The sequence below is a fragment of the Argentina silus genome (assembly GCF_951799395.1).
Source record: "Argentina silus genome assembly, chromosome: 5".
NCBI lineage: Eukaryota > Metazoa > Chordata > Actinopteri > Argentiniformes > Argentinidae > Argentina > Argentina silus.
In genome coordinates, this window is record NC_139659.1 from 18247431 (window position 1) to 18260954 (window position 13524).

At 43.6% G+C, this 13524-nt stretch overlaps 1 protein-coding gene across 1 annotated transcript; it reads left to right on the forward strand.

Moving 5' to 3' along the window:
• Positions 1-12025: 12025 nt before the first annotated feature.
• Positions 12026-13297, forward strand: LOC310805201 (polyadenylate-binding protein 1A-like; the record flags this gene model as incomplete). Its single annotated transcript, XM_083670783.1, has 2 exons — positions 12026-12874; positions 13001-13297. The coding sequence occupies 2 exons, from the start codon at positions 12026-12028 to the stop codon at positions 13295-13297; spliced, it is 1146 nt and encodes a 381-aa protein (XP_083526909.1).
• Between the last annotated feature and the right edge of the window lie 227 nt (positions 13298-13524).

The window sequence follows — 13524 nt, forward strand, 5'->3', positions numbered from 1 at the left end:
TTTGACACGTTGTAATCACTGCACGGAGATTAGCCCGTAGCCAGAGGACATCCATGCGGCCTGTTTTAATATCATTTGCATAATGAGAGCCCTGCGACAGTAATAGCTTTCCTTTCTCTTATTATCATAATTTCACCCTGGGCAGCAAACGCAGTGCCGGTGTCTCCCTGTTACCTTGGAGAAACTCTGAGACAAAGTCAAGGCCAACTCTGCCGTGTCCCTCTGTCTGTAACTCTGTCTGTAGCTCTGCCCTCTGTCAGTAGTCTCTACCTACAGTACCCCCCAAGTATCTGATGATACACTGTCTGTGCTAGTTGTGTGGGAAATCAGCTATCGAGCCCCCAAAAATCACGCCATGTGATTAGCGATCCCAGCGCTCTTCCACCCCCCTCAACTCCCCCACCCCCAAATCTGAGTCCCTCCCCCATGCCACACAAGTTAGTCAGTTTGAGAGCTAGCGGTAGTTAGGGAGCTACAGTAGCTAGCTAGCAAGATCAGGAATTACGGTGTCTGACAGCTTTGTATACAGTGTATGGGGTATCATCAAGGCTTTACAACGTCTTTCTTTGAATTTTTCATTTCAAGACAGACACTGTAGCCAGCAAAGCAAGAATTGTAAGCATGTGTTTGAATAGCCTACACTGATTTGGAAAAGGCTACTTTCATAGGCTACTTTCTGCTAAGTTGGCTAGATATGGAGAACGATAAGCACAATTATTTTATTCAAGACAAGCCCAAAACATTTTGATTTCGGCCATGCGGGCCTTAGGATGCACCCTGGACAGATGTTGCTCCAACAGTGCATTCAACCTTCCTGAGGTCTGCATCAATCATCTTTGGAAGTCAATGACAGATTTATATGCCTGTGTTGTAATGCTCTATTTACTCTAGACATCATTCCAACATTATATCAACACATAGTTGTACATTGTAATGTAGTAATTGCCCAGTAATGGACTTTAGCCATGTCCGTCAGTACACAAGTGGAATAGGGAGCATTGGCCAGGCACTCAGCTCAATCCAATTGGTCAGTCAGGGGCTGACCCCTCCCTTAGCTGTCAGCTGTCCTACAGTTAGTCCCTCTGTCTCCATGAGTCATGCAGTGCAGCACACACTCTCCTGGGAAGGGCTAAGAGCTTCTAAGGAACTGAGACAGTCTGACAGGATTTGTCCCGGATCTCACCAGTTTAGAGTTTCCAAGCCATGAGCTTTTAGACGCTTACAGGCCATTATATGTGTCCTTGGGTATACAAGTCAGACTTGGTACGTCTCTTCATTTAACTATGGTCCTCTCTTGTTCTCTCATTCTCATTAACTTATTGTTATTATGATACTCTCATATTCTCATATTCTCTCTCTCTCTCTCTTACTCTCACTCAACGTTTTTTTTTTTTTTTTTTTTAATAAATACAATTACTATTATAGATATAGAATGTTGTTTTTTCAATACAAACAGAAAATACAGTTTAACAATTTCTTAATTCATTACATAATACTCTTTGTGTGCTATTCTTCCCTGGATTGTGGACTTGTAAAGAGTAGTAATAGCCAGAAATCAAACTTGTGTGTCATTTTGCCTTTTCTTCCCATTGATCCCTGACAAAAATAAAATAGAAGCCAACATTTTTGCTCCATAAAATTGGGATCGAGTTTAGGCAGCGAGACGGGGAGGATGCGGCTCTAATGTAATTCATCTTAACCTCCCGAGTTCCCACCGCCAATAAAGCTGTGATCCCGGGCAGGGCTAGCCAGCCAGTGCGGGCTGTATCGACAGAGGCATGCATTTGCTAAAATGATGATGAATATTTCATGTAGACAAGGTTTCAGTGCCCCTGGGCGGATGTAAATAAGTGAAGAGCATATGATATTTACCCCAGTATCAAACATTCATGAGGAGCAGGGCTATTTAAGAGGGCTAAACATGACATGGTGTTTACTGCAGGGTCAGACAGAAGGGTCAGGGGAGTGGCACGAGTGCCTGCCCGGAGAGGGGGATAACGTTACCCGACAGAAAAAAAGACAAAATATTGTCCAGGTTGTGGTGACAGATATACGACTAATAGATCTCAGTAGAGTAGTCGCTCTGGTCTTCTAGCCACAGTGACACATTTAGAGGGATTTCACAAGACTACACACAAAAACTTATGTTTTCATTTTCAGTGTATTCAACTTTCATTCATACAGGTAAACACAATGAATGCAATGATGACCTGATGTGAAAATCCAAAGATAGGACTAGGAGCTTGGTTTTCAACCACAATTCTGACAAATCAAGAGCTGGTTGATTTAATGGTTTTTATGATCAATTCTCCTCATATGACAGTTGACTTGGTTGATATAGGTCTATATATATACGTTGTAATAGAAAATAATACACAGCCTATATCAAATAATAACAATAATTATATAGGTTGACATCATGTCATAGGCCTTGTGTGGTTTGCTGTGCCACTGAAGCTGATCTGAAAGCTGATCCCAGAGGACCTAGCTAGCTGCCAGCCAGCTCTGATGAGGACAGTTGAAGGAACAACGCCATGTTCTTCATGCTTGACTGCTGCTGGCTATTTACTGATGATAATCAGCTTGTCAAGAATACCACACACCTCGTAACTGAGATGGCAGCTATGATGATGCTAACAGCTAACCCTACGGGCCACTTTCCCAGACCTAGATTAAGCCCACACTCTGAGAGTAAAAAGCATCTACAATGGAGAGTCCCTACGAAAGTGAGATATAGTCCAACAATTGGCTGAAGATGTGTTCTAGAGGAAGCACCACAAAGTTTCCTCATGGTGTCAATGCCAGGGTATATTTAAGGGGTGTCTATCTAGCTTTCCTATTAACTGTATCTCTCCATTATCATCCACCCCTCTAGAGTATCTTCCTTCAAGTCCAGAGAGTCTATCGGATGCATTTCCTAAAGTACACACACACACACACACACACACACACACACACACACACACACACACACACACACACACACACACACACACACACACACACACACACAGACACACAGACACAGACACTTTACACCCTCCTCCAAACTAAAGCACTTCTAAACACACTTAAAGCAAGCAATAACACAACGCTGTGGTAACAGTTCCTGCATTATGTATTTGGAGGGCACTACACTGACCCACTGTGGTCTAGCCACGGGACTGCTTTAAACCACACTTTTCAAAACACATTACCTATTAACCGCTCTACATAGGGCTGCTTTAAACCACATGTTCGAAACACATTACCTACTGACCGCACTGCGTAGGGCTGCTCTAAACCACACTTTCAAAATACATTACCTCTTCACCGCAGTGCACATCGGTGTGTGCACATGAGGTCACAGTCATCCGACACCATGGACAGGAGAAGTGGAGAGGTACAGGGTGAGCAAGAGGGAGAGAGAGAGAGAGAGAGAGAGAGAGAGAGAGAGAGAGAGAGAGAGAGAGAAGACAGACAGACAGACAGACAGACAGACAGACAGGGTAAGGAGGAGAGACAGTGGGGGCAACAGAGGGGAAAAGAGGGAGATAGAGAGAAAAAGACAGAGACATGGTAGGGAGGAGAGGCAGGGGGAGCAACAGAGGAAAAGGGAGGGAGAGCAAAGTATAGGATAAGGAGGAGTGTTATCAAGAGCCATCAGTATGGAGTTTTAGTGTCTATGAAAAAGTCCTACTGTACACACCTGTCAGTATCACCACAAAAACAAAGAGTCAAAGCAAAGATCTAAAAAGGACACATATAGAGATAGATAGACGGATAGATAGATAGAGAGAGAGAGAGAAGAGGCGGCCAGTGGAGAGACTGTATTACAGTGAGGGGAAAGAGAGAGAGAGAGAGAGAGAGAGAGAGAGAGAGGGAGGGATGGAGCTGTATTACATCTTGATCAACAGATGACTGATCATATCAGCGCTGGCCATCTTTCACCGGCCCTTGTTTGATGACAGAACACGGCCCGCCTCCCACATCCATTTCCCCCCGTCGGCCCCTCAGGCAGGAGCATCAATAACGCCAGCCGCGGCCAGCCGAGAGGACAGGAGAGAAGCCGAGAGGAGGACACCACAGAGCGCCACACAGCCCTCTGCCCTGGGGCCCCAGCAACCCCCTCCTCCGACGGACCCTCAGCCCCCCTACTCAGGTCCTGTACCATTATAGCATGTACATCCCTCACCACCACCCTATGACCCCCACCCTGCATCCCCACCTTGTCCACATCACCTCAGCCCAGTCCCCGTTACCTCCCACCCTACCCAGTAACCTCACCCCATCCTGCCCCTGCCTGTTCACCCCACCCTACCACGTAGCGTGCTAGCACTATGCAAAGAGTCCCCCAGTCTAATGCCTGTCTAATCCGTATTCAATATGCTAACTATGCTAAGGGTGCTCTGTTTAAAGATGGTTGTAGTGTTGCAGCTAGCACTGTATTGAGCTTTATTGTTTTTATTCTGCATGGTTGTTTGGGCTGCAACCTCTTGGCCAGAATAACTTGAGATGTCTCCACAAGGGGACTTGCCTGAATAAATAAAAGATAAATACAAATATTTTTAAAAAGGCTAATACCCTGTCTATTGAATGCTTACATGCTACCACTAGGCCTATATGCTAAGAGCTCACCAGCCCAATACCCTATTCAACATGCTAACAGGCTACCACTATGCTAAGGGCTCTCCAGCCTAATGCCCTGTCTATCTAACAGAGGTAGGCTAATTGCTTCTCCCTGCTATGATAAGTGATATCTGCTGGCAAGTGAATGTTTACAGCTATTAATTGATTGTAATGACCTCTGGCACCCATACAAAATGGAGTGTAGGCTTTCCTGATCCTGACAGAAGTGTATCCCTGTCAAACACTGTGTCCGAGCAAGGGCCTATCTCATACTCTCTATAAGTTCTCATAAACTACCAATAAAACAATAAATAAAACATATAAAACAAAACTCTAAACTAGGGGACTACTTTTAATCCCCTGATTTTTGTGCCACAATGGTCTCTAGAATGTAAGAGTGTAGATTTTTAAATGGTCTAAATGCCCATGACAAATCAGTGGCAATCAGTGAAGGAGATTCGGAGAGAGATTGAAGATTGAACAATAAAGTTTTGATATTTTGAGTTGCATTTAAAAATATGATGTGCGCAAAATGTATATTCTGAACCTGCAAATTCTCAAGGTTCTTGGTAATCAAAAGGCATCATTTTACATTAGATTTACCAGTGGAGAGCAGACATTCTGTGAAGCAAATGTCCATGTCAATGCAAAGAACATGCAATTACAGACAATTAACACCCATGTAAGCCGGGTTATAGTTTAACGAGTAGTTGTGATTAGCTCATGAATTTATAAGTAAATAAGAAAGTCATTTACTCAGAAATAACTTGCATAAACATGTTCAATTCAAGCTATCAATCAACATTATTTTCATGCAAATTATGTTGTGTAAAAACATACATTACCATTGAAGACTGTCTATATGAACTGCAACATTGGATCTCCTAGATTTTTGAAAACATTTGGACATTTATTTTTCAGTTTCTTATCCTGCCTATAATTCCTAACTATGTTTTCCACACAATGGTTCTGTTAATTACAATTTCTTTCTCACAAACACTTATTACCATAATTAGTCTGAAGAAGGAAGAATTATGTTCATAAGAGAAATTACATGGGCTCTAGAGTGGTTGAGTGCGTGTCTGAGCACAATGCCCAGGTCTAGTGAGTAAAGCCAGACAAAGGAGGTAGAGAAAGAGGTAGAGAGGGGGAGAGAGAAATGGTGGAGGAGTCTGGTGGTCTTAACAGAAGACTTGTTTGGGACACATTCCCTTTGTAATAGGACGGTGATACAACACCTGAGACCACCGCTACACAGATACACCACTTTCCTAACACCCCCCCCCCCTCCCCACACACACTCCCCCACCCTCCTCCTCCAGCTCCGCCACCTAAGGCACATCCCTCTCTTCTCCTTGTTCACCCTTTCATCTCTTGGTTAGCCCTCCCACACAATCCTAAAGACGCATCTCTTTTGTGTGTGTCCTTCCTTTGCCCCCTCTGCAAGAGAATTAAACAAGCAAACACAATGAGTCCTAGAGCTATACTTAATAGAGCTGCACATGGGTCCCCTTTTCTTGTCATCAAAGGCAGAGAGTCTGGAGAAGATCAACACTTCAGCCATGGCCTGCTCTCCAGTGCTCTCCCGCAGCCCCAACTTCATATCCCCTCCACCTCTCACTGGAGTCTTCCCTCCCCATACTCAACTTAATTTGATTCCTCACTGTGAAAGAGCAAGGCCTCAGCCTTGTATAAAGCAAAGGAGTACAGATGAATAATGGATTGATCAGATGAATAATATGAGAGAGAGAGAGAGAGAGAGAGAGAGAGAGAGAGAGAAAGAAACTTATGTTTAATGGCAAGATGCTGGGTATCTTCTCTGGTGATGCTCTGCCATGCCTGTACCGCAGCCATCTTCAGTTGTTGTTTGTTTAGGTCTTTTTGCCAAAAATCTTATCTTCAAGAAATGAAATGCGAGTTCAAATCAGCATGGCAGTATGTTTGGGGTCATTGTCACTGTAAGTTGAAGCACCATCCAATGAGTTTGGAGGCATTTGCTTGTACTCAAGCAGACAAGATTTCTGTGCACTTCGGAATTCATTCTGCTGCTGCTATCGGCAATTACATGATCAATTAAGACAAACAATAACAACCCCTTTTTTCTCGAAGCTTTCCTCCTGCATTAACTCTGGTACATGATCATATTCGTCTTTACTTGTTTTTTAGGCTAACTAGTGGTTTGCACCTTGTCTTCTGTCTTCTGCACCAGTCTTCTGTGGATGATAGTCATTGACACATTCACGTCTATCTCCTGGAGAGTGTTCCTGATCTGTCCTTGGCCTACCAGGCTGTTTGCGATGTTCCAAATTGTTGGTTTTGGTAAGCCTGTGGTTTTGGCTATGTTTCTGATTAATTTTCTTCAAATGTTTCAGCCTCATAATGGCTTCCGAGACCTCTTTGATCCTCATGTTGACAGACACCAATAGCAGACTCTAAAGGCAAACACAAAGCCTAGAATCAATACTAGACATTGACAGCTCTTTTATGCCTGCACACATGATGTGACGAAACACACTTGACTAAGAAAAAAGACCTCTTAAGCCAATTGTGTCAATACTTTTGGTGCCATGAAATAGGGGGACTATGTATAAAAACTGTTGGTGTTTCTAAATGGTGAAACCAATATGTACATAGATATCCTCAAATAAAAGCTGACAATCTATTATTGAACCTCATAGTATTTGTTTGATTTCAAATCCAAACATTTGGAGTATAGAGCCAAAAGAAGAAAAAAATGCTTCACTGTCCCAATAATTACGGAGGGCACAGTATGAGGTCATACAGTTCCACAAATTCACACTGCATGCATGTACATATATTGTTGGTAATCGTGGCCAACTACTACCGTTCATATCACACAGCAACAACAGTGTCAACTGAAATGGATCAGGCCTTGTGATATCATAAAATTGTATGAAACATGACTCATAAAATGCAATAGAGCAAAGTGAAGCTGAGTCGTGTCATGTTTTGGGAGGAGGGAGGGGGGAGGAGGGAGACCCCCCCCCCCCCCCCCGCCCCCTCACCTCCAACTCCCCCATCCTCCTGTTCTTAATGAGCTGCTTAGTTATTCATTTTAGTGTTAAATACTCAGAAAAATGCTTTAAAAGGCTCTCTCATTAGCGCCCAGCTCCTCCTTACAGCTCCGGTGTAGGTAAGAGCCCAGTGCAGTGGATAATTATTACCTTCGTATGCAAATGCCGTCAGTCCCGCTTAAAGTGTACTTTCTTTTTTCTTATTTAATTAATTAAAACCATCGTCAATGAACTTTAAATTAGTCTGGTGTAAAATAATCTCTCTTTTTTTGTCATTTAATAATTAGCAGCCGGTAAAGCAGCTGTATTAATTGCATTTAGTCCCCCGCCTCGGGAGATAGGGGGAGGGTAGAGGAGGAACATGCGGCCATCTCTGCTTCCTGAAATAGAGAATTCCCATGAATTGTGGGAGAAATGGAATCAACTCTTTTCTTGCGCTCTGTCTGTAAATTACCCCTGGGAGGGCGAGGCAACCCTTAATTAGCCTGGCACTGTGGTAAAATTGATTGAAATGCAGCACATCAATTATTAAGCCTAACTGTTTTTATAACCCCCCCCCCCACACACACGCCATCATGTAATGCTGTAGGTGGGAAAGGGGTGTGGTGAATTACTGGGGTGGTGCCTTTAAACACAGGGTAATAAAAGCGGCAGGTGAGGCTTTAGAAAGCTTATCCACGCACCCCGATGTGATCGCATCCCGATCTCAAGCCAAACACACACACAAACACATACACACACACCCTTCCCAGGAGGACTGATGGGTTCACGCACGTGCACATAAAACACACACACACAGACATACGCGCGCACACACACACACACACACACACACACACACACACACACACACACACACACACACACACACACACACACACACACACACACACACACACACACACACACACACACACACACACACACACACACACACCTTACCTGGACTGATGACTTTTCAAATAGACAGTGTGATGCCATCATGCTCTCTGTTACTGCCTGCTGTAAAGCCCAGCCCTAGTTGGATTGCTTGTATGCTACATTAGCTACTAATGCAGGGTGTTTTACTCTCATTGCCTCGGTTACCTATCCAACCCGTAGACATCATGTACTCTGGGCTATGACATCATTGATCCAACTCCAGGGAAAAGCAGTGTATTAGGCCCTATGAAAAACTAGCCAACAGTCTTCCTGAAAGGGGAGAGTGAGATCACTCTACAGACCCCACAGTCATATTTTGATGATGTACATCAACATAATGTAGCAAATTATAATAAGCCTCTTAGCTGTATGCCTGTATGTGGCGTAGAAAACTGATAAACAGTGTTCCATTGAGTATGAAAAAAATGCCAATTATTTGGCTCTGTTGGGTCAGAGCATATCGCTTGACCGAGCTGCTAAAGCGACCCTTGACCCCGGTGCAGAGGTACCAAAACTGCTGCTAAACCATTGATCAGAATGAGGTCACAAAAAACTCAAATCCCATCCCATTCATGTCAATGAATGGAATGTTGTTGGTCAGTTCTTTTTTTGTTGAACTCAAAACCTTCCATGTAATCTCTTCCCCCTCAGACAAGACTGTCCATGCCAGGAGTGTAAGTGAGTCCTAGGTCAATTAGCTCCATATGGTCGCCAGTTGAAACACAATTAAATGATGTCAACACGACACAGCCTCTGACTCGCAAGGAGCAGCACTCATTAGGAAAACAGTAATAATCTGTTTAATTGCTTTAATTACCATGTGAAGGGAGAGAGACGCACACAATCACAGCTCTCGGAACAGCTGGTGCATGCCTGCAAGAGCGTTTGCCATCCTCCTCAGCTGCTGCCACCTTGTGGTTATAACAGGGAATGCAGGAGGTTTAACCCTGGGCAGCCACCATCAAGTACGGCGCAACATAACCATCAAGTAAGGCGCAACATGAAGGCAGGTTTTCCTTTGCCATATCTGTTGTTCTGTTGCAATAGCAAAACACTCAGCTACTGTATATACAGGTATGTGAAGTTAAGATACAACACTCTTTCAATTACTTATTGAAATTATCAATTACAAAATACTTATCCTAAGGCATGACATCAATCAATGTCGTTGGTCAGATAGAGAATTCACAGTCCACTTTATTCATAAATCGAAAAAAATTTAATGAACAAATGTAATATCTTATCACAGAAGGCTGATCAGCTCGCTGTCTGTGATCGTGATATTATAGGTAGCAGACCCGGATCATGAACAAATATAAATACTTGACCTGCTTGATTTAGTTGGCCAGGTACCATAGAACCAATGGAATGGTCCCAAGAGTACAGACTCTAAGTTAAATCAAGCACACCTCAAATAATTTGTAAATATTTTCAATACAGTATGTGTTTAACCAGGGTCTGCATGATAGTAGGCAACCCTCCTCTTTCTCAAGTCAGAAGAAGACACCAGAGAGTGGGCCAGAGAGCAACCATAGAAGTGCCTGGCTGTGTGATGTTTCTCCAGGGGTCACTTCATGGCCCAGACTCCCTGCCTGCCTGCCTGCCTGCCTGCCTGCCTGCATGCCTGCCTGCCTGCCCACCTGACTGCCTGCCTGCCTGCCTGCCCGCCTGCCTGCCTGCCTGCGTGACCTTTGGTGGCCCCAGTAACCTGGTCATCATTGTTGCTGCTTACTATGAGCGGAAAACTCATTTGGGCCCCTAATTAATTTGACTGGGGACCCAGTACTCCAGTTACCTGCTTTGCCCCATGCCAGAGCAGTAGGAGAAAGCCGGAGAAAGCCTCGGGAGGACATCCAACACGCCACACTGGACAAGTCAAGAGGGCAAGACACAAAGGCTCCAGGAGGGGCTATTGTGATGGGACCAGGGTCAAGTATAGGTTATGACGCCGTCTTAATTAGGAGCTATAACTTATACATGATTAAGCCACCCTATGTCCAGAAAACACACAAAGGGCCTTTCTAGGTTTCTTCAAATGTAAGGAACTCCTAAAGAAACCTTATCCCCAGAGCATCAGAAAAAAACAGCAGACAAAGGTTCTATCAATGATATATTAGCGAGCTTGTTATGAGATAAGCTAACTTCTTATGTAAACATTAACATTGGACTATCTTCTGTTCAGGGTATTATGGGTGTATCTTTGTAGATAAAGCCATAGGCCTGAATAGAACATCAAGTTAATATTAATTACTAAAATATCTCCACACAAATGAATATGTACGATTATTCATGTATACTTTTGTAAAGTAAAATATCTCTAAGGCTGTTAACTCATGTGTATTACACTTCCAGAAACTGTATGCAGGCTATATTAATTTGTATGGGAAATGCTTACTGGTATGAGTTAATGGGTCACAGGGGGACAGATGTGAAACACTGCCAAACCATAAGGAACATCAAGCCTATAAATGCTGCATACATTATGAACAGTAACAATGTAACTCACAGAAACCACTTACTCTAATTCAACCTCAAAAAGGCTTTTAATGTGCAAGGGATGTTTAACGGCACCACACTCCCTGTGCTTGGCTATGCAGGGAAACAATACCACCATGCTTTTAAGATGATGGTTGTGAAATAACAAACACATGGAGCACAAATCAGCTTTGCTGGCCTCAGAGGTACTTAAAGGGGAAGTTCACCCAAATTAGAAAATGACTCACTTCTATGGACAAGGACAGATTGCTATCGCATTTTTTTTGTCCTAGTCACTGTGACCAATCGCTAACTTTTGCATTTCATTGGCGGGTGGCATGTTGGTTGTCAGTACCCAATAATACAGGTACTGTAGAGGGGTCTGAAGCTAGACACCGTCATCGTCTCTTTCTCGAGAATCCAAGCAAGGATGGTTGCTTGACTGGCAACTCTGTCCTCAAAAGATAGATATAGGCTTACAAATATATTGATCAGCCTACAACTGGCTATTGAGATATGTCATATATAGGAACTACCCATATTTTTAAGAGGAGTGTTGGACAATTGATTAGTGTACCTATACCTCCCTCTAGTGGTTGATGAAAACAGTGCTTTTGAAAGCTTAAATAAGATCAATTCACTCCATATGTAGTTTAGAATGCACCAATGTAGTTTTTTGTAGTTTTTAGCCGAGATATTATAAATAAATTGATCTTGGCAACAGCCCTTGAGGTAACATTGACTAAAGTAGAATTCTTCTATACATTCACAGAAAGCAACTGAGATAGAACATTGAGGATTTCTATGAAAACATGTAACAATTGACAATGATGTAACAAACGAGGACCACACAGCTGGGGTTCTAGAATCCACATGACATTCATTTCTCTGCCATTCCTCTGCACAGAGCTAGTCTTGGCACACATATCTAAAGCTTATCTAAAGCTTGTTATTTTTCTAATTTGTTTGACTAAATTAATATTATTATGGCCTCCTTGTATGTTGGAGATCTCCACCAGGATATCACCGAGGCAATATTGTATGAGAAATTCAGTCCTGCTGGTCAAATTCTTTCCATTGAAGTGTGCAGGGACAGCATCACGCGCCGATCCCTTGGGTATGGCCATGTCATGTTTCAACAGCAAGCTGATGCTGAACGTGCCCTAGACACGATGAACTTTGATGTTATCAATGGAAGACCCGTGCGCATCATGTGGTCTCAGCGTGACCCTTCTCTGAGGAAGAGTGGGGTCGGCAACATCTTCATCAGTAACTTAGAGAAGTCGATTGACAGTAAGATCCTCTGTGACACATTCTCTGCCTTTGGAAATGTGCTCTCTTGCAAGGTGGTTTGTGATGAGAATGGCTCAAAAGGCTACGGCTATGTGCACTTTGAGACCCAGGAGGCTGCTGAAAGAGCCATTGATAGACTGAACGGCATGCTGTTCAATGATAGAAAAGTGTTTGTTGGACACTTTAAATCTCGCAGAGAACGAGAGGCTGAACTTGTAGCATGGGCCCAAGAGTTCACTAACGTGTACATCAAAAACTTCGGAGAGGACATGGATGAAGAAAACCTGAAGGAGAAGTTTGAAAAATATGGACCAGTCCTGAGTGTCCGGGTCATAACTGATGGCCGTGGTAAGTCCAGGGGTTTCGGCTTTGTCAGCTTCAAGAGACACGAGGACGCCCAGAAGGCCATTGATGACATGAATGGCAAGAAGCTAAATGGGCGGAAGGTCTATGTAGGCCACGCCCAGGACAAAGGGCTGCGCCCCACTGAGCTGAAGCCCCGGTTTGAGCCCATGAAGCAGGGCCGCAATACCAGATTCCAGGTTTGTGGACTTCCGGTTTGCTGATGACACAAGTTGATAGTACTTATTATTGTTGTTGTTCAGTATATGTACAGTATTTGAGGAATTAAAAAAAGCATCTCACTAAACAGGGTTTCTCTCTACCAGGGTATCAATCTGTATGTGAAGAACCTGCATGAAGGCTTGGATGATGACGGTCTGCACAGAGAGTTCTCCTCTTATGGACTAATCACCAGTGCAAAGGTCATGATGGCGGGTGGACGCAGCAAGGGCTTTGGCTTTGTGTGCTTCGCCTCCCCTGAGGCGGCCACCAAGGCTGTGACTGAGATGAACGGCCGTATCGTGGCCTCCAAGCCGCTGTTCGTGGCCCTGGCCATGCGTAAGGAGGAGCGCCAGGCACGCTTCACCAGCTCGCTGGCTCAGCTGAGACCCAGAAGATTTTGAAACCTGCTTCACCAGTGAAAAATAAACACAAATATTTGCACAATGAAAAAATGTCAAACTAAAAATATTGCAAAAGGAATGCATGATTTTATTTAGAAATTCACATGACTGACTCAGCTATGTAGAGAAAAGGGTAAGCTGGACCAGCTGGCTCAGCGTATTTAAAAATAGACTAACTACATACATTTACTCTGTCAGTGATCAGAAGATCAATACTTAATAGCTGT